The 22,304-nt window shown below is 43.4% G+C and overlaps 1 protein-coding gene across 1 annotated transcript in view; it reads left to right on the top strand.

The window, feature by feature from the left end:
* The first annotated feature begins 204 nt into the window (after positions 1-204).
* ME2 (malic enzyme 2) overlaps positions 205-22,304 on the top strand; it is a 43,967-nt gene continuing 21,867 nt past the window's right edge. The window contains exons 1-7 of the mRNA XM_080920035.1: positions 205-328; positions 10,259-10,374; positions 13,725-13,858; positions 16,851-17,000; positions 18,439-18,514; positions 19,906-20,067; positions 20,286-20,389. Coding sequence (XP_080776161.1) covers positions 10,267-10,374; positions 13,725-13,858; positions 16,851-17,000; positions 18,439-18,514; positions 19,906-20,067; positions 20,286-20,389 — 734 coding nt within the window. The 5' untranslated portion in view covers positions 205-328; positions 10,259-10,266. The remainder of the gene's footprint in view (positions 329-10,258; positions 10,375-13,724; positions 13,859-16,850; positions 17,001-18,438; positions 18,515-19,905; positions 20,068-20,285; positions 20,390-22,304) is intronic.

Genomic DNA, 22,304 nt, shown 5'->3' with positions numbered 1-22,304 from the left:
AGCGGCCTCAGAACAGTTAACACCCAGGAACCGGGCGCAGGAAGGTGCCGCCGAGAGGAACCGAGCCGGGGGCGGACCAGGCCTGAGCCACGCCCCACGCCAGCTTCCAGCCTCTCATTGGCCCGCGTGCCTGTTCATCAGCCCAGCACCGGCCCGCGCCTCTTTCTCCGCTACCTCTGCGCGTGTGGGGCGGGTCCCCGGCAGACCGAGCCGGAGCTGGCGCCGGCTGCCTGGAGCTCGCGGGAGGCGGCGCCAGGGCCGAGCATCTCCGGCTGTAGTGCCGCGGCCTCCCTGCTTGCTGCACCACCTGGCACGGGCCAGGCGTTCGGTAAGGCGCGGAGCGGGCGGCCTGGCGCGGGGTGTGGTCCCGGGCCTTTCTGCTCCGGGAACGGCGCGCGCCGCTGGTGACCGCGCGTGCGGCCGGCCTGGCCGGTGGGCAGCGGGGCGGAGCGAGGGGCGCCGCGCTCTCTAGGGCTCCCGGCTCGCTGGTGCCAGGGCACCTCGCCTTCCTCCTAGGACTCCAGCCAGGTGGCTCCCAGACCTGGAGCATCCCAGTCTTCCTGCGCTTGGGAAAGACTTATTTTGTGGCGCAAGCTCTCTTCAGCAAGATTTCTTCTTCAACTGAGCCTAGGGAGGCACAGGAGTTGGGATGTGTGTGCGTGCGTGCGTGTGTGTGTGTGTGTGTGTGTGTGTGTGTGTGTGTTCCTTATTTTAGAAGAGTTTTTGCAGGCTAGAAAGTTCCAAGATTGCCGTGGTTCTGTCTATTCTTATGAAATGGCATCTGTGCACCGGGATTGGCAGGTGCTTCTCACAGCTTTTCATAACCAACCCAGAGTCGGGTGTTGCGTTTGTGGCTTTAGGTTAGACTTTTTTTTTAGCCTCTTTTTTTTGGGGGGGTGGTACTGACGATCATTCTAGAAAATGAGTATTGCTTGTGGTGAGAAGCAAGATCAAAATAACTGACCTCAACCGAAGTGCACCCTTAGTAACGTCAGATCCCCGGAATTATCCTCTTAATTGCTTGTGGCAATCACTTCTAAGCAAAGCAGTTAATGCCGTTGTTATGACCTCTGGTGTAGGAATTGTTAGTCACTGTAGCAGTACTGTTGTTAGAAATGGTCAGGGCACTGTTCTCTGAACAGGTTACCTCCAGTATAACTCTTTCAGGTTAGTGCTGTTGTATCCTATCAGATACTTCAGGTTAAGTTAACTGTTTCAAGACCAGAGTAAGTAATAAAGGACTTGTATAATAAAGGACTGGATTTAAGCTGACTTCATACTTGACCTCTTAACCATGCATTCACCTTAAACATTGTTTATGTTGTTAAGGGATTGCAAACTAATGCTTTAGTTTTAGTTTCCAAATATTCTGGAAGTTAGAGGAGAAATAGTCGTATCTCCCGAATAAATTATAAAGTACACATATCTTTTGTATAACCACTATAACTTGCCGAGATATCGCTACACGGTTTTCAGAAATTCAAGAAAACAGATTAACTTTTTAAATACTGGACTTCTAAGAAATCCAGTTTGAGCTGGATTTGTAAGCTGAACCTGGCTCCTTTGTAGTCATGTAAGCTTGGAAGTTAGACATAGAGGCCAGAAATGATGACATAATGCTTTCTCATCATTAGACTTGCTGGACCTTGCTTTTATTAGGTTTTCATTCATTCTCCCCAAGCTGCTAATGAAGAAGCAGCTGAGTTACATCCTTATAAGGGGTTTAGTAGACTTATGAAAAGTATATTTCAAAGTTATAAATGACTCACCATTTCAGGGTTGTTGTTTTTAAAAATTTAGTTGGTTGATTTTTAGACAGGGTCTGACTAAGGTTATCTTTGAATTGACTCCTGCCTGGATTCTGGATTCCCAAGCACTCCAACATCTGAGCCTCCTTACCTCCTTAAAAGCTCATTTTACGGGCTTTGTCATTATCTAAGTTAAAAGCTTCATGATTCTGTTTATGCCTAATTTGCATTTAATGCCATTTTTTAAAAAAGATTTATTTATTTTATTTATATGAGTACACTGTAGCTGTCTTCAGACTCACCGAAGAGGGCACCTGATCCCATTACAGATGGTTGTGAGCCATCTTGTGGTTGTTGGGAATTGAACTCAGGACCTCTGGAAGTGCTCTTAACCACTGAGCCATCTCTCCAGCCCCTAATGCCATCTTTAAAATTCTCATCTGTATTAAAATTTTATATTATGTTAAATGAAAATCATAACTCATTGATTGTGAAGCAAAGTAATTGTATTTGAGACACAAAGAAAACACTGAAATTTGTTAAGGGACAAAATCTGGGCTCAAAGTTAACATTTGGTTTAATTATTTTATTGAAAGTTAACTAACTTAGTTGAAGGAAATACTTCTGGCTGAAATATGCTCATATGGCTGAAACTGGTCAATGTTTCCAAGTTTCAAGGTGAAGAAGATATTATTTCTGTAGATACTGTTTAGTGTTCGTTGTCCGTATCTCTGTGCTATATATACTCTCCTTGACCCAGATAGAGAACGAGGTATGTTGTTAGTCTCAATTATTCTCATAGCTTCTTAATTCAAGCAGTAAACAGTGTTGATGCAGGAACTCCCTGGCATTTAGAATGCAACTTCTGTCCAGGTTAGCCAGTATCGATGCTAACTCTTAATAAGGAGCATTTATGCCGAATTGCTATAAGCATTTTGGGTCTAATTGAAATTTAAACTATTTTAATTTAAATCTTCAGGGAGTGAAGAAAGCCCTTTGAGTAGTTCCGGTTGTGAGCTTCTAGGAGAACTGAAACTCAGGGAGGGTGTAACTTTACTACCAAAGAGTAGGTACAAGTGGCAAACAAAGGGTCTTAGGTCCAGGCGGTTTGACTGTAGAGCTTGCCGAAACCGTCACGTCAGGCAGTGAAGCTTGTAATAAGTTGACAATATTGTGTGTGCATGTGCTTTGTCACTGTGAGTTTGACAACTTGGTTTCCCCTTCGTGTGTGTTGTACCTGTGTGCACTGGGCGTGGAGACCACAGCTGTCACAGTTACTTCTCCATCTTGTTTTCTGAGACATGATCTTTCACTCTTCCTCTGGTTAACCTTTGTCTAGACTGGCTTGAACAAGATCTGCTGTCTTAAACTGCTGCCCGCCCCCACTGGGGTGACACGCACCTGTATGAGCTTGTGAGGGATTTGAACTCAGGTCCTCAAGATTGTGAAAGGAGCCCTTTACTTGTTGAACCAGAAAAATAAGCATTCTTATGGAGTGGTTGGTTCCTAGATTAAACTTGAATAATAGTTTTGTTGTTGTTGTTAAGATATATGTAGATATTTGTGACCAGACAAGAGAGTGCCAATGTTTCTTTGCATTAAGACCCTTTTTAAAGACTGCTGTAAATCTTACTGTTTGGAAGACAGGAGGGCTGCTGTGATTTTTGAGATCTGCCTGTTCTAATTAGTGACTTTAAGACCAACCTTTGAAACAGCAAAACAATGTCTTTAAGACAATAACAAAACTCCCTGAAAAGTCCACTGTCCCTATCATGTCTTAAAAGATAGGCTTTAGCTACCAGAAAGGGAAGGTCATAATTAATAACATTAAAAACAAAGGATGCATTTAGTATTATGAACAGTGCTATTACATTGTCTTAGTTTCTTCTTAGGTGGTAACAGGCCAGTGAAAATGTGACTAACCAATTCGAAGATCATTTCAGATCTCCAGAGTGACTGCTCATGCTAAACTGGTAATTATCCGAGTCCACATTCAAGTTCAGATCTCTAACTGCCAGACTTACTCATTACAGCAAGCCATGACCTCTGTCTGTGGATAGAAAGCTCTGGTCTCCAGTGGGTAGCCTTTCCAGATGGTGGTCATCTCATTTCTATCTCCAAGATGTGCCAGTGGCTTTACAATTGAAGTATCTTCAGCTTACTTGAATCTGGGTTTGGAGATACTCATGTATTTAGAATATGAACTCATTTAAGAACTGGTTTTAGGCTGTAAACCTAAACCCTGGATCTCACTGAAGCAAACTTTCAGTGACCTACAAAAGTTAGCATAAAACATAGAGTGGCCCATGGTCAAGGATCTCTACTATTTTCAGAAGAAAATGACCTTGGATAAAAATTACGCCAGGAAAGAAACCAAAATTTGTATCTTAGTACTAGAGACATTAGAATGATTTGGAAGGGTCCTGAAAAGGTCTTTGAAATATGTAATGAAACCAGAATTTCAAGCTATAGAATATGGACAGACAAAGCAGAAAGAGTGCCTATCAGAAACAGGTAATTAGGGCTGGGGATGTAGTTAAGTTGTTAGAGTGCTTGCCTGCTACTGTGTGTGATTTCTTGGGTTTGCTGTTTAGCACAGTAGGACATCTAGCCAGGCGAGGTGGAGGCTGGAAGCTTAGAAGCTTGAGATCTGTCATTTAAAAGAAACAGAACACTAAAAATCTACCAGCATTTAGGATAGGGAAATTGTTTAGTAAGTTTATTTGGAAGAGCCGGATTAAGAGGGAAAGGAAATTAACTACATAACATTCGAGGAAACAAAACTAACCAAAGTTTGAAGGGCTGTAGTTTGGACCATGAAGGGAAAGCCAGACAGCAGCTGTTAAAATGGGGTGAAATTGCGCATTACCAGTTTCTGTCACTGAGCCGTCATAGTTTCCAATAAATTAAGGTAGATGGAACTTTAGGTATGATTCTAGGAAAATCTGTTCAAGTATGTAAATCCACTAATAGAGCATGGTTAACTTTAAGGCTTGGATTTGGTTTAAGTAGCTATAATCTTCTGCTTTAGGCAGGAAGATTTGCTTGATTTGGTGATACAGAGTTCACCCCCCCCCCCAAAAAAAAAAGGAGGTAGAAAAGACCACAAAATAAAACAACCCTCTCTCCAAAATACCTGATAGTTGGAGGGGCACTTGTCGGGTTCATGGATTGGAAACAGAATGAGAAAGGATTGTGTGTGTTTGTGTGTGTGTGTGTGTGTGTGTGTGTGTGTGTGTGTGTTACCCGAATGTATTACATACATGTATAGAATTACAGTAGTATTTTTAAAGACCAAAAAATGATTTACATATTCTATGAATAGAAAATGTATTTGATCATTTTCCTGTTCTTCACTGAGAGCTAAAATTCTCTTGAGTTTCTTCGGTGACAGGAATATCACTTGTTCTTGATAAGACTTTGATCACACCACTTTATGCTAATGAGGTATCTGGGTGGAGTTCCTGGAGAGCTCTGGGAATCGACTGGGTGCTGTGGGGACTAAAGGGCTGGAACATTCAGCCTCACCCTTGATCCCTGGGAAGGGTGAGGCTGGACATTAGGCTCTGTGAAACCTCCTGACTTAGAAGGGTACATGCTCTTTTGAGTTGCCAAGCACGTGGCAGACAGGGAGGGTTGCACATCCTGTGGCTCTGAACTTTGTGCAGCACTTCTCTCCATCTTGCTGTCGTGCAGTAGTTCTCCCTCAAGTACTGTGAGCTAGTCTACAAACTGTTGAGCCCTGAAGGAAGCTGCTTGCTGAGAAGGACAGGTGACAGTCTACTTGAGCATGGGTCTTAAACCTGTTGGTTGGCACTTTTCCTGTGTGGTGTCACAGCTGAATGGAGTTGTAGGGTGTCTCTGTTATCTCTCTGCTGTAGAATTGCTTGGATTGGAGTAAGTCCCCATATCCATCTGCTCAGTCCTTTGTTGTAATTTACAGGAGATGCTGATCTTCATAGAATTGGTGGCTGAAATGTGCAAGGAGAGTGAACAGTCTCTATAAATACATACATAGGTTTGTTCCTTAGTTGTTCTATAGGTAGTAGATCCACTGTCTAGGATAAGAAGTTAGGTGTGGTGCTTGTTTCCAGAGGACTGGGAGCTGCATGGGAGGGAAAACAAAGTCACTGTTCTTTTAATGTTGTGTCTTCAGTTTCCAGTGTATAGACGAAAGGTAAAATTAAATCTGAAGAAATGAGGCTATTCGACGTTTGGCTCTCCAAGCTCTGTGATCTTCAGTGTACTCACTTAGGTGTTTTTATGGATATTCAGGTTATTTATAAATAAAATTAAATTTTTAGGAATGATAAAGAATTATGTGAAGTAAAAATTGAAAGTCAGACTGTCTTCTGTTCTCTCTGCTCTCCCATCTCTCCAGATCGTAATTGAGTGCTTATGTTTGCACCTTTGTTTTCAGTGTGTTGTTTGTGTTGTGTGTGTACAATGTTCAATAAACACACAACTGTGCTTCCATCTAAGACTCTTGCCAGTTTTTCTCACTTAATACAGCTGCACTTTAACTGTGGCCTGGAATTGGATCATAGATGGTTTTTGGGATTGAATGGGTCGTTTATGAAGATTTTGATTGTTAGCCCTCCCTCTGTTTTTCTGTTCTCACTGTTCTCCGCTTCAGTTTCTTCCCTAAAGTTGAACAAGTTTGTGTCTGCCTTGCCTTTCACGTACAATGGTTTTTCACTTTCTTCCAGAAGAAAACTTGCTTCAGACGGTCTTTTCTCTACATCCCCTTTCATACTTTGTTTTAAAGTTACTTGTCTCTGTGACTATCTAAAGTGAGTGACGTGCTGCTGCAAGCCTTACATGAGCATCATCAGCCTTACACTCGGGATGGGTGTGTGTTGGTGGGGCTGCAGGCCTCAAGCAGATGCCCTGGAAACACTGTATCCTTTCTTTCAGTTTCTAGTGCGAGGCAGAGAACAGCTTCAAAAGAGTTACTTACAAAGTGCAGTATTTTAGTGTCCAGGACTAATTTGAAAACTAACCTTACTTGCATTTGATTTCTGGATTGAAATATCTGTAGAAATAATTCAGAAATGCTGCTGACTCCCAGTTCTATAGGATGTGTATGTTAGTACAATGTGTAGGAGATTTTCTTTCCATTTTTTAAAAAAATTATTTTTGCTTTACGTGCACTGTGCCTTCATGTTTCTGTGTGAGGATGTCTGATCTTGGAGTTATAGTCAGTTGTGAGCTGCCAAGTGTGTACTGGGAATTGAGTCCAGTTCTTCTGGAGGAGTATTCGGGGCTCTTAACCACGGAGCCATCGCTCCAGCCTGCAGGTGGGAGATTTTCTGTCCTGCAGATGACAGGATGCCTCTGCAGTGGGGGCCAGCAGCTTTTTTTAGGCAAGGAATCAGTGAATGGATAGTTCAGGCTTTCTGAGCCACATGCGTCTTTTTGTGTTTCTATTTTGCATACATGAGTTGTAATCCTGTAAAAATGTGAAACCCATTCTCAGGTTAAGGACCCTGTGCAAACAGGCCATGCATAGCCTGTTGCTTATAGAAAAGCAGCTTTGATCGCCAGCCTATACTAAACACCATAAAACGGTATTGCTTTGCCAATAAAACAGTATGGTCTTGAGACACTTTGAAGCTAGTGTCTTCTTTGATGGTAAAATGTAAAGTGTGATATGCATTTTTCCCCTATTTTCTAGAGAATTCTTATTGTATTGGAATCATTTTCCATGGGAAGCCAAAGGAGAAACCAAAAACTGGGAGTAAAGTAAATCTAAGAACACCAAACTGTCCCTGTAATGAAAGCTGGAACAAGAGCTTTACTTAAACGTTGTATTTTATGGTTGTTCTTGAGGATTTTTTTTTTTTAAACTAAAGGAGCTGACGATTTTATTTTCACATTTCACAATATAAGTAAAAACCCCACTTTTGTATCACTTCTATCTCTGGAAACATTCTCTGTTAGGAAGGAAGTTCCTTGTCCTGCATCTAGTAAACACTCAGGCTCAGCACCGAGAGCTCCTGGTAAAACAACAAGAACAACAAAATGATAAAGAGTGAGCGCTTCTGCTCTTATCTGTGCCAGGTCACGCCAGGCCGTGTGGGCACCGTCATAGGGCAGGCGGAGGTCTTGTCGTTAGAGCCCTGGGCATCATGGGCATGTGGCCTCCCATGGGTGGTCTCATCCCAGGAGCTGGTCCCACCGGCATCATCCCAGGAGGAGGAGGGTGCATCATTGGCATCTTGGGAGGGCTTCCCGTGTGGGGTGCAGGCATCTTGCCAGACCGGGAGGAGCCGGGAGACTGGGGGGAGATGGGATCATGGCCCCTGCAGGTGGAGAAGCAGAGAAAGGTCAGTCAGGCGCTGGGCTCTTACATCCATTTCTGGTAATAGTCCTTCACATTCTCTCTGTGTTTCCGACCACTGCAGTGTGTCTAACTCACAAATGGAGAATATTGTGGGTAAGATAGGGATCAAGGCAGTCACAATAAAACTTAGGCATGTAGCTACACAGGCTGTTGGCTACCTGCGCCTTCCCCGTCCCGCCAGGAACTGATGTACACAGGCTGCCGAGGAATTTTTTTAAGTTGATCAAGCTGTGTTTTTGTTTAATTACGTAGTTAATTAAGCACTCCATTGGCTTTGAACTTCCTGTTTGGTAGGAAGCTTGAAAAGAGAAGTGGAGAAGCAGAAAGACTTTCTATAGCATCACTGTATAGACAACCAAAAGCTGTGTTTCAGCCTTCTACGCAGCTGTGTCTTAATTCCAGCCTTGTGTACAGTGCCGTTTCAACCCTCAAGGTCTTATAATAAAATCAGTGGTTGTTTCAGCATTTGCTGGCACACTTGACACTACTGTAAGCATTTCTCTTTTGAAATAATTTTAGAAGATGTATTACACACGTATCATACCGTTTCCACCTGTAACTTTATAACATTCATGCGGAGTGGAATATGGTACCTGTGGTTATTTGCTTTTTTGTTGCTATGATCAAACCCTAACCAGAAAAAAAGACCAACCCCCCCCAAAAAAAACCTTATAAGGAGAGGGCTTTATTTTGGGTAAGGACCATCGAGGCAGGAAAACATACGGCAGGAGGAGCCTGTGGCTGGGACCAAGGGGGCTGAGGGAAATGAAGGCTGGTTCCTGGAAATGGGCTTTTAGATACCAGAGGTGTGTCCCTGGGTGATTCTAGTTTCAGTGAAATTGACAGTGAAGCTCAGTTACCAGTCAGGACGTCTCCCCGTCCGTAGTGTAGCCCCCGATAGTCAGCCGTCTCAGGGACGCCCTTTAAAAACCAAAACTTCTTACTGATTCTTTGTGAGTTTCTTTCTTCCTGTTTTAGGAGTTTTTATTTATTTTATGAGTACACTGTCACTGTCCTCAGACACACCAGAAGAGGGCATCAGATCCCATTACAGATGGTTGTGAGCCACCATGTGGTGGCTGGGAATTGAGTTTAACTGCTGAGCCATCTCTTCAGCCCTCTTGGTGAATTTCACACCAGGCACCCTAATCCCACTCATCTTCCTGTCCTTTGTATCTCCTCTTGGCCTTTGTAAACCCTCCCTAAAAGAAAATTTAAAAAATAGAAAAAGAACCCCCAGACTGAAAACAGAAACCTGTGGATGCTGCAGTGTGTACTCAGTGTGTATACCTTTGGTCTGCGGATCTTTGCAACTGTTTGTTGTAATGAGTCCTGGGTCTGCTTCGAGGCCTTTGGTCTCTGCTGTGCCGTCAATACAGGGGCCTCATGGAGACTCCTCTCAGAGACCCTGTTGTTGCCTTGTGGAGATCCTGCAGCTTTGGATCTGTGGAACTGGCCCCTTCATGAACTCCAGTAGTGCATAAATGAGGCAGATGTTGGGGTGGGCCAACTCAGAGCCCTGGATCTGGGCCTGGCTTGAAGCTGAGTTGGTCAGCCTGCCAGCTCTTCCTCACTCACCACCAGGGAGGATTGTCTAGCACTGCCCTGATGGGGCAGCTCTCATGCCCTCTGGTGGCTCACCAGCACTCACACCACCAAGTCGACTCTGCTGGACTGCTCAGGCGAGGTGCAGGACCCGTTTTTCCAAGTGCTGTGGCCAGTGAGGGGCCAGGCCAGCTTTGAACTGCCCTTGGCTGTCAACACGGTCCCAGGCAGCAGGGACGTCCACATGACCTTCAGTGGCCGTGGACATTAATATAGACTACTGTCTGGACTCAGATCCAGACATAGCCCTCAACACAGGCCACTGTTCCGCAGTGGCCTCAGTTGACAGGAGGCTCACTCACAGGAGGCTGTTCCTTTTCACCCTTGAGTCTCCGGGTCTACCTCTTCATAGTGATGAAGTCATCCTGCTCCTCTCTCCCATCTCTCCACCACATACTTGCCTGTAGTGGCTCTGCTGTGGGCGGGCCACACAGCTCACAGGGCGCTCTCGGTGTTGCTTTTAAACTGAAACATTTTTTCAGTATGCGGTGGGCGTTCATATCTGCTTTTGAAAATGCTTACGGTGTGTGGTGCTTACCGTTGTCGCGTTGTTTTCCAGGAGAGAAGATGTTTTCCCGGCTAAGAGCTGTTACCACTCCTTGCACTTTGACCCGCCGCGGCGTGCACCTGAAGGAGAAAGGCAAGCCACTCATGTTGAATCCACGAACAAACAAGGTTGGTAGCGTCAGCAACGCTAGCACAGCTTGTCTTCCTGGTGAGGGCTGTGCTTTTAGGATGAGAAGGCTTGAGAATTTTGTATTCGATAGCTCTGTAGCTGTGTAACTAAGGCCGTGAGGGGAGAGGTGCCTGCTGTATGCAGTACATGTCTTTTCACTGGGCTGTTTCCTGCCTTCTGAGTCTCACTCTCCACAGCTTTTACTGCCAGAAAAGGCTTGGCTACTCCCTAGTGCTAGGTGTGCAGTAAAGCAGCAGTAGTATCAGAGTACCTCAGAGCAGTGCTAGGTCCAGGACCTTTGGCACGAGGGCTTAGTAGATTTACCTGGCTTGAGTCGGATGATTGTGTAAAATGGAAATGAAACTGCTGACCTTCCAGTTCACACCCTTCGTTTTGGACTCAAATCATTGCACATATTTTTGGCCATTAACTTAGCAAATGCTACAAAGGAGAAATTACCTTGACATTTAGATTAACACTAGCAGGACAGAAGTCATCAGTACAAGAACCAGCCAGGCATGCCCTTATCTTTGTGTAAGATGGGCTCCATGGGCGAATCCTGCTTAGTGTTTAGTAGTCATATGAATACTAAACAGGGTCTGTAGGGACAGACTTTGGGTTTTGACTGCAGTTCTGGGCTTTATTTCCTGTGTGACACTAGCATCGGAATAAGCTCTCTTACAGCTCGCCTCATGTGTTCTGAAAAATGGCAGAACAGTAGCTCCTGCTTGCTGATGCTTTGAATGGAGGAAATGAAACTTGTTTTGACATGCTCTGCATAGTGCCGGGCATATGGTTATGTTTCTGGAAGTGATGGGTAGGGAACAGTTCAGTAGTGGAGTGCATCCTACCATGTTCCTGGGTTCTGTACTTAGCACCCCCAAAACAACATTATTCTGGGTGAATATATACACAAGATAGTTTTGAAATATAATTCTGAAAAGGTATTTCATAGAAAAGGCTTGTGAGATGACACAGGTTATCACAGTGACTGGAGTATGCCTGTGGGAAGTGGTGTGTTGAGATTAAAGGTGTGATCTGTTTTAAAAGACTTGCCATAAATTTTGCCAATCTGTTTTTCTTCTTATTATTATAAGAGAAAAAAATAGGACCTGTTTACTATAACGTGTTTATAGGAGTTTCGTGCCTGCAAAAGAATGTTAGGTGCAGTGCTCCTCTTGTTATCGTGCTTGATACTGGCCAGAGAGCTGCGCAGGCCGCCGGTTTGAGGAAGCTTAGTGAAAGACAGCCCTTCTTATTTTCCTTTTGACTCCAAGCATTACTTGCATTACTTGTTCCTTAACCTGTAACTCATTCCTAGTTGAGGACCAGAGACAGTGTGATGGAAGAACACCAGCATAGCAAGTTTGGAGACTCCTGATCCCAGGCTAACAAATACTGAACACCTTTCAGACCAGCATAGCCCGGGAGAGCCGCTCCTTCTCCGAAACCTGGCAGCAGTTTTTGGCCCCTGTTCCTATGGCATCACCAGTTTTTTCATGTTCTGCTGCTTTTCATATCTTAAGATCAAGTTTCTCCAGGAGTTTATATCTTTTTATTTCCTGTTTCTTTGGGGCAATACCATTCTCTGTTTGTATCTTTTTTAATGTCTTATAGCAGCCATTTTGTGAATATGTTGGGTTTACTTATTTATTTATTTACTTATTTGTGTGTGTGTGTGTGTCTATCTCTCTCTCTCTCTCTCTCTCTGTGTGTGTGTGTGTGTGTGTGTGTAGGTGCTTGCAGAGGCAAAGGTGTCAGAATCCTCAGAATCACAAATGGCTGTGAGCCTCCTTATGTAGGTGCTGGGAGTTAAATTTGAGTTTTCTAGAAAGCAGCAAGCCCTCTTACCTGCTGACTCACCTCTCTAGCACACTATACTTGGCTTCTTACACTGATAGATGTCTTTTTCTCTCTTACCTTTTTTTCTGTCTTTCAATCCCAGCACTGGGCCTTGTACATGCTAAGCAAGCCTCTATCACTGAGCTATATCTCAAGTTTTACTTTATAGTAACATTTAAGTGTGTATTTTTGTTCTGTGTGTCTAATGAAGTCTCTGGTTAGTTTGGAGTTCAGCTAATGATTAGACAAAGACTTAAATGGAGGTAGAACTGTTCAGTCTCCCATGCTCTAAGGGCTCTCTTGCATTTTGTGTGCATGCCTGCACCACTGAGACAGCTTATAGCTCCTGCTCACATACTTGCAGGTTTGCTTCTAGCTTCCAGGGTTTTCCAGGATGTTGTATTCCCCAAATACAGCAGAGCTTTTCAGTGCCTCACTCCTATTGGCATTTTATTACCTAAGCTTTTTCCTATTCAGTGTTTCATTTAGCTTTTTGTTTACTCTGGGCATTATACAGTGTTTCAAGCGCTTGCCCGAGACCGAGTCCAGCCGTTTCTCTTGGTTAACTGCCCCGTGTAAGCCGCTAGTTATCTTCCAGAACTAAGGAAAAGGATTCTCCTCATGTGGCAATGCTCTCACCCCTTTATGGGGAAACGACTTTCAGAAATCCTTACCCAAGCATTTTTGCTGTGTTTATTTTCATATAATTATCCCACAGCTAAAAACTGGAAATTGAATGTTCTGACATAGACTCATTTTTAGCTGTATATTGTTAATTTCATTTATGTGCTACATGCATCTACACACGATAGGAGTTTTCTGAATGTTTTCTTTTTCTTTTCCTTTTTTTAAACTAATTTTTATTGGATATTTTACTTATTTACATTTCAGATGTTACCCCTTTCCTGGTTTCCCCTCTGGAAACCCCGAATCCTATCCCCTTCTCCCTTGTGGATGTTTTCTAAGCATAAAGGTTAACAATGTGCTTTGATTGGCAGCTCTAAAGTAATCATGGTATGGATGTACCAGAGTCCCTATTAGTTTGTGATACCTCTGCATTCCCTATCCCTCTGGGTACTTCTATGCATTGGCTGTGTGCAAGTCATATTGCTTAATTACAAATGTGTGCATTAAAGTATTTAAGTGCAGCCAAGGTGGTGGTGGTACATGCCTTTAATCCTAGCACTAGAGAGGCAGAGACAGGCAGATCTCTTGAGTTTGAGGTCTGCCTGCTTTACAGAACAAGTTCCAGGCGTATACAGAGACTCTAATAAAAAACAAACAAGACATTTAGGCTGTACTTGAGGTTGTTTTCCAGAAGCTTACACTAGATTACATTTCCCTGTTGTACACTCATCACTATGTGACGTCATCAACCTTAAAGCACTGTGAAACTACTGGAAAGTATGTTTTACTTTTTAGAATTGGCAGTTGAATTGTATTTTAAAGGACGGTGATATTGCTGCTGTAGTTGGTACTAATTTTAATTCTTTATTTCTGTTTTTAGGGGATGGCGTTTACATTACAAGAACGACAAATGCTTGGTCTTCAAGGACTTTTACCTCCTAAAATAGAGACACAGGATATTCAAGCCTTACGATTCCATAGAAACTTGAAAAAAATGACTAGCCCTTTGGAAAAGTAAGAGTTGCTTGGCGTTTGGTGTTTATACTGGCAGGCTGTTTTTAGAATCACAGTGTGGAGCCCGCACAAGAAGTGTGCAGTCACACAGTGACGTTTGTCCTTTCGTCATTTCCACCTGTGATGATCGTGTCCTCGTCACTTTAGGGTACAGTTGCCAGTGATCACTGTCATAGAATTTGGCAGGAGTCAGTTTTGTTCGAGTGATAATTACTTGCCTTGTTTCTATTAGTGATTAGAGCACTGGAAACATACGGTGTCGCCTCATTTGCTCACATTTTGTCCCATCGCTTTCACTGATCTCCCACTTGCTCGTGACATTCTGCTCAAAGATGGAATCCAGTGATAAATGGCTACATCTGCTAGTAGAAATTGTCTGTTTTTTAAAAGATGTATTTTATTTAAAAATAAACTGTCTTCAGATACAGCAGAAGAGGGCATCAGATCCTTTTACAGATGGTTGTGAGCCACCATGTGGTTGCTGGGATTTGAACTCAGGACCCCTGGAAGAGCAGTCAGTGCTCTTAACCACTGAGCCACCCCTCCAGCCCTGAGGCCATGCATTTTTATGTTGTCTGGGACATCAAATAGTGAGGCAGTGATCATTTACAAATAGGTTTCATCTCTGAGAGTAGTGTCCATGACATGATGAGGCAGGAGAGTTGCATCAAGTAGGTGGCCGGGAGAAATGTCATGTACCCTGAGGAAGTTTGAGTGGGATGGCGGAAAGACATGGCACTATAAAACATGTGGACCTCTGCTTTAAATAGTCTCACTTGAGGGAAAAGTTGAGTATGTTCTTAGCTGCACAAAACAGACTCTGGAGAAACTGCTATAGGAAGGCTCAAGTACAGAGGTAGAAAGGGTCCATTAATCCAGGGGGAGATAAATACAGTTAAGGGTAGGTATAGTAGTGATGGCTCTGAGCTCATGCCTGGTGCAGGGGTTTCTTTGTGAAACAGAATATGAACATTCCAGATAAAATATGGGAGCACTAAGGTCAAACCAAGAAAGCCTATTCAGTTAGGAAGAGACAGTTATGAAATAAAGCCCTTCAAAGATAAGCTAGAAAAAAAAAACCCCAGCATTGTGGTACACAGCACTCACTTCTCAGGTGTTGTAGCACTTGAGAAACTGAGGCAGAAGGAGCCAGGTCAGATGTTGAGGACTAGCCTGGGCTACATAGTGAGGTCTGGACAGACAAGGAAGAGAGCAGCCCTTGGCCTTGTGGAGTGATCTCGCTTGCTGTGTTGTTGTGCACAGCAGAAAAGGAGAAAAGGAGCATTGGCGCAGGTGTTGGCATTGTTCCAACTGATATCACTGTAAAGTAATACTTAGCCTGCTTGTCTGGAATTGAGTGTGTGACTGGGGATGGGACACACGCTCTGGTAGGGTCGTGCAGTGGTAGAGATGTGTGCAGCCATAAGCAGATGGCGAGGGATTGCTCACAGTAAGAACTGGTCTGCAGTTCACGACAGGAGATGGGCTGTAACCAGAGAAAGAGGGAGCCGCGGACCTGGGAGGGAGGTAGAGAACTCAGAACACTAGGAAGTGAGGCCATCGATAGCCAGTCTAACAGTGACAGCCAGGTAAATAGTCAGGCTGTGGTCAGCGTGAGGCACAGAAGTGTGACTAAGGTAAGAGTGGTGACTTAGGCCCAGGAATGGCCCAGCTTCCCCTCTCACGTCAGATGGATCATGTTTCTTTTCCTTAACCCTCTTGTACTTTTCTTTCAGAAAGCTGTTTTTGTTTGTTTGTTTGTTTAATTTTATGGCCTGGTTGCTTTTGGCTATTCCTTACAGTGAGGGGAAATCTCTTTATCTTATTCTACCTGTTTATGCCATCTTTGTCCCCTGGAGCAATGAAGTTCATTTGCATAGATGGTTTACTTACATATTCACCCAATAAAATATAGAAATACAGAAGTCTTAGCCTAAGATGGAGTTATAGTCTAACAAAGCATTTTCAAATTTCAATTTGCAAACTGGAAGTATTATAATTTGAATGTGTGTTAGCACACCCAGCCTACCAAGTACAGCTCACTAGCCCAATCCATTTCAGAGCAAACCTTTGGTTGCATGGCTACCTGGAAGCTATGGAGAGAACATTTGCATATAGCCTACACATATATCCTGTTTTACAGATAACCACTAAATTGGTGGGCCAATTTAGAATTTTTTAAAAAACAGTATCAAAGCAATGTGAAGTTGAATACACAAGAAATCATAGCATAGTTGGGAGCAAAACACAGTTGAGTGTGGGAGTGGGGGATGGGTAGGAGAGGGGACTGGCCTCCAAGCTGCTGCATTCAGAGACATGAGTAGGGGACTGTCCCGAGGCCATCAGATACATGGGCTCCTAGGTAAGAATAAGCATAAGTCAGTATAAGGAAATGAGGTGGGCTGGAGCAAGGAAGCAAAGCTGTATAAAGACTAGTTAGTGGTTTACACTGGATGTGGGAAGAAGTAGTGCCGTGTTTGAAGGATACTTGCAGGCGTATGCTTTGGGCCTCGATGATCTATATTAGACCGTGGTAGAGAAACGTAGGAGAAGAAACTAAGAATGGCCTCCGGTTTGACTCGTGCTGTCTTAGTGTTGTTTCTGCTCCAAGTATAGAATAATGCTAGAAACACGACTGGATTCTAAACTCTTTAGACAGGACTCCAGAGCTGGGCCTGTGGAGTTACCATGTTCAAAATTCTTCATTTCAGGTGCGCCTTCTGTTGACTTCTTAGCATTTCCAGGCCTTTTTCAAAGGGTTAGCTGCGTTTCTTTTGTTATATCTACCTTTAGGTGCGCCTGTGTCTTGCTGATTTTTACTTCTGAGTGTTACAGAATTATAACTTAGGGTTTTGGTGTGGTTTCTTTTGTGAGGTGTGTGTGTATGTGCCTGTGTGAGCTCAGTTTTAAACATTTAGATTAGCTTTTGAAAGTCGAAATTTTCCGTGTGAGGCAAGTTAACTTGGATGTCATTTGCTGTGCTTAATTTCAGATACATCTATATAATGGGCATACAAGAAAGGAATGAGAAACTGTTTTATAGAATACTCCAAGATGATATCGAAGGTCTGATGCCAATTGTGTACACACCAACAGTTGGTCTTGCCTGTTGTCAATATGGACACATCTTTAGGAGACCTAAGTAAGACTTATTTTTAAATACAAATATACATTGATTATGGTATAAGGAAAAAGAATCATTCTGTGACATCTAATTAGGATTCTGAGTGTTACAGTATTTTCCAGCCAGGTGTCCTGCCTCATAAAAGCCTAATTTGTATTAAAAGATATTAATAAAAAGTCAGCATGCTCATATCTTATGTTGTAGAAACAGTTAAGCAGCTCCTGTTAATACTGCCATTGTAAGAGGACTTGTGCGGCCGCTGCACTTCCTCCTCCCTAAAGCCAGAATTCCTGTTAAACCTTTTGGTAGTTTGCCAGGTTGGGATAGGCTTCTCATTTGTCAGCTTTAATTTTTGATGCTTCTCCTCCTCCCCTTTAAAAGAAAAATTAGCTCTCAGACTGTTCTAACTTTATCAAACATTTTAGTAGGAAGAGTTACTCCACGGGCCACTACCTCAAGTCCCTGAGGGAGCACATGACTGGTTGTCAACTAAGGGTGAATGGTCCTGTTGAAGATGAGAGGAAATGATGTGCTGGATCTAAGACTATTTTTATTTGAGGTTTTCTGCCCTTTCTGATCTGTTGTTCACCTTAACCCTTGTTTTTTCCCATGACCAGCTCATGCATGGATATCAGTGTAGGCATTCAGACAGGGCTAAACATGACTCTTAGCCCCTGCATCTCATCTGACCTTCAACTTCAGAGTGCATAAGACTCATCCATTGAGTTATTTAAAAGGCTGACCCCTGCCAACTTTCTTCCCACAAGGTTCCGATGAGGAAGATCTCGCAGCCTGAACTTAGTAAGCACCCTCTGTGCTTATGTGGCAGATATTCCCTGGCAGACACTGAAAAGCAGTTAACCCGTAAGGTGCTGTTACCAAAGTCTGTAAGCATTTCTAGGAGATAGCCTAGCACATGTATGCTTTCTTATTAGAAAGTTTCTCAACTCAGGTTAAAGGAGTAAAGAGACAGGAAAGCATGCTACCCTGAGCTCACCCACTGCCCTGAGCTCACCCGCAGGCTGTTTGGCTCAGTCAGCAGGCGTAGGCCCAGGTATAGTTCAGGCTCCTGCTGTGACTCTTGCATGCACCACAGATGAGGACTGACTGGAAATGAGACATTATGGGGCAGAGCTTTGGATCATACCATTAATCCATCGAAGCCAATGTAGGATTATTTACTTTATTTTCTACTTAGGTGATTATAATGTGGACACATTTCTCTTTGGGGATATTAATCATATCAGTTAACAATAATATTTGTTATAGCTGTTCTGTAAGCAACATAATTATCATTTGAAAGAGTTGAAATGTTTGGAAATAAATCAGTGCTTGGAAATTAAACAGTATATTGATTTTTATCGAAATATCTAAGTATCCCAATTATGGACAGAAACATAGAAAAAAAACCCAAAAAACTGTCATGAAATGCAAAGGTGTTTTTGTTCTATTGCAGGGGATTGTTTATTTCAATCTCAGACAGAGGTCATGTTAGATCAATTGTGGATAACTGGCCAGAAAATCATGTTAAGGTACTAAGAGCACACCCTCCTTTTCACAATGTCTCCTTCCTCCCTGTAAGTTAACTCTAAGTTGCTGAGGACAAGCTTCCCTTGTTGCTCTGCTTACTTACACTATGTCCGTGCCAATGTATGCTTTGTGTCTAAGGAGATGCAGAGAGCATCATTCTGAGGTGGATTGCTGGGACTGTGCTTGGCCCTGAGAAAGACATTGACACCAGTGTACAAGACTGGGCAGAGCCCCTTCAGCCTTTCTTTCCCCCGATAAAGAAAGTCAGATGCTCCACCAAGTGTGCTTTATGATACACTTAATCCCTTGTCAGGTAAAGGCAGGGGGATCAGAAGCTTGAGTGTAAGGCATCCCAGGATACATGAGATCCTGCCTCAGAAAAAGGAAAGGAGATGACAGGAACTTGGATTCTGGGTGGTAGCTATGCCCTCCCTCCCTTTCTCCCTCCCTCCCTCCCTCCCTTCCTCTCTCCCTCTCTCCCTCCCTTCCTCCCTCTCTCTCTCCCTTCCTCCCTCTCTCCCTCCCTCCCTTCCTCCCTCTCTCCCTACCCCAGCTAAAGTAGATTTAGATCCTTGGCAAATATCACACTGTCAAGAGTTTTTAATGTAGCAAATACAAGCCAGGGGTCAATATAACTGTTCCATGAAGCAAATTGAACAACCTCTTTAAAGATGTTTGGGTGACTTTGTGCTTGTCACTGCAGTGATGGTACTGCCTTTGTCATGAAGTCTTTACCGGAGTAAGCCGTGATGAGCGTGAGTTTGGCCAGGAGCAGTACCAGCACTTTGAAGGTGGAAGCAGAAGGATCACATGATCCTTCCATACAAGGAGTTCTAAGCCAGCCTGTGCTACACTTTACACCCTCCTTCCCCATCCTTCCAACATCACTAGCTCAGGAAGTCCAGAAAGAACTGGCAAAATAACTAAATTTACAATCTCAATTTTCAAACTTCTGTGTAGGTATATGTATTTAAAATCTATGTGGTTTCTCCCTACTGTTGCTAAGGTTTTTCTGATTGGCCTAGGTTAGTAGAGCACACTATTTATTGCTAGACTTTTTATTGCGGTGATTTCAGACTTTAATTCGCTTTTCCCATGTTTCATTCATGGAAAGAATTCTTGAATGGGTCCTCCTGTCTCCTCATTGTGTTTCCAGACCAAAGTCAGATGGAAAACATCGCTAATTAATTCTCTTTTAATACCTCACAATAGGCAGAAGCCTAGTCTAAGTATGTTCCATGGATTATACTGGGAATTAGGCTAATGATTCTTCTTTGGTCAATGAGAGTAGAGTTATAGCAAAAGAATCCGTCCTTTAAAAATTACACCTCATTGCTATCCTACTTTTGGCAGCTTTGAATTTACGTTTTGTTCTATTTTGTTTATAATAAAGGCTGTTGTGGTGACTGATGGAGAGAGAATCCTGGGCCTTGGAGATTTGGGTGTCTATGGAATGGGGATCCCAGTAGGGAAGCTGTGTTTGTATACAGCCTGTGCAGGAATACAGCCTGAGAAATGCCTGCCTGTGTGCATCGACGTGGGGACTGACAACATGGTGAGCATCTCCTTCCCATCCACCTGTTTGCACATGATATACTGAGGGGAAAAGATCTCGTAAGTTTAGATGTTAATGTTTTTCTTAAGCTTGGCTTTCAAGTTTATATAAGTAATAATGAATTAAGTCTATTAAGTTCCTTAAAGATTTTATCTTATGTGTTTGATGTAAATAAATGTAATAAAAGACTTTATTTTTGCATTCGGTTTCTTATATAGGCACTATTAAAAGATCCGTTTTATATGGGCTTGTATCAGAAGCGAGATCGTTCCCAGCTTTATGACGATCTGATGGATGAATTTATGGAGGCGATTACTGACAGGTATCTTATGAAGCTGATGGATGTGAAGGAGCCTCTGTAAGGGAAGGATTATTAGGTTGTGAGCTTTTTCACGCCTGGTGATATGCACTTCTGCATTGCTGGCTGGGATTACCTGACATCTTAAAGGAAGTCTGCATTCACTGCTCCCAAACTCTCACAGCACATTTTTCCCATAAGTCTTTCATGGCTGGCCTCATTCCCACCACCCCACTTGAGCGCTCCTGCAACTTTTGACATCTGACTTCTTAGCCTTTTTTCTTAGAGCTATACTTACTTACTTATAGGAGGTGTGTGCGTATGTGCTATGGTGTGCATAGGGAGGTCTGAGGACACCTTTGTGGAGACTGGTGTCCCCATATACCTTTATGTAGGCTGAACTCAGGTTGCCAGGCTTGCTTAGCAAGACTTTACCTGATCTTATATTTGTACATATATTTATGAGATGCTGTCCTGGGAATGGAATCCAGGACCTCATACATGCTAGACAAGCACTGAATGACTGAGCTAGACTGTCAGTTCTTGCATGTGGTCTTATGTGTAAATTGTGGCCTTCATACATGTGACTCATAAAGCCACTTGTGTGGCCCCTGTTGGGCCATCCTGCCTTGAGAAATTCAGTGATTGCATCCTGTTTCTATATCAGATGGAATTCTTCCCAGACAGCCTGCCTCCTGTACTCTGAGTGCTAACGGTGGCAGTCATGTTCACCCATTGCCAGACCTTTAGTCTTGGTGCTGTTTGTGGCTCTTCTTCACCAGCCAACCATGCCGTCAGCACTTCCTCAGAATCAGCTGGTACACGTTTGCACGTGTCATAAGCGTGTCTTTTCTGTTCCGTAGTCTTCTTCCAGCTCTCCTGGCTTCCTGTAAACTCTTTTCTAGTTTCCCTCTCGTTCATTTCCATCTAATACTAGGATTAATCTTATAAAATGTGTATTGCTTTACATATTTTACATATATCTTCCTCAGTGGTTTTCTATAGCCACAGATTAAAACCCTTCATCTTTATGGCCTGTCTGTGGTCAGTGTGTGTGTGTGTGTGTGTGTGTGTGTGTGTGTGTGAGTGTGTGTGTTATGCATAGATATGCATCTCTATGGCCCATGTACCATACCATAGCAAGCATGTGAAGGTCAAAAGACAACCTCTGGTGCTTATCTCTACCTTCTTCCTTTAATCAGGGTCTGTCTCTTCATTGTTCTTCTGCTGTGTACTCTAATATAGCATACTTTTTAAGCCGCAAGCTTCCAGAGACTACTGCTCTGCTTTCTGTCTCCCTGTAAGAGCCCTGGGTTACATATGCTCACTGGACCCAGCTTGTTAGGAGGACTCTTGGTATTTGAACTCAGTCCTCACACTTAGTGGGCAAGTACTTTTACCCCAGGGGTTAAAAATTCTGGAAGCCATCTTGCAAGCTCAGCTTTTAAAATGATAGGAAACAGGCTGCTCAGAAATGAGTTCTTTCCTCTAGGTAAAGACGATGGCGGATTCAGGGCTGAACCACTCGAGTCCTCACACGCTGTCCTCTGGTCCTCCCTCCTTCACTTGCCTTCCCTGGACAAGGTGGCATTTACTTCGCACTGGACTGGCTCCTCACTTTGTAGTGTTTGTTCTGGTACCCATGGCATGTGCTTCATGTTACAGTGCCACTGCAGACTCCTAGCTGCTGCTTCTGTCTTTCTCATCTCTCAGCCGCAGCTCATGCACGTGACACACCACCAGCAGGTTGTCTTTCCTCTGGCCTTCAGGGTTCAACATGAGATACACAAGTCCCTTGTCCCCCATTTGGTTTAACCAGCTTCTTCTCTTTGTCTGTCCGTGTGAACCCTGAATATAACGGTGTCTGTTGAAAGTGTTGAAACACTTAGTCGTGTTTAACTCTCCTTTGCTTCTTATTTATTTCCCAGATGAAGACTCA

This window comes from Micromys minutus (genome assembly GCF_963924665.1).
Source record: "Micromys minutus genome assembly, chromosome: 8".
Taxonomy (NCBI): domain Eukaryota; kingdom Metazoa; phylum Chordata; class Mammalia; order Rodentia; family Muridae; genus Micromys; species Micromys minutus.
Note: the sequence above shows the minus strand (reverse complement) of the source record. Positions and strands in the feature narration are given on the sequence as shown.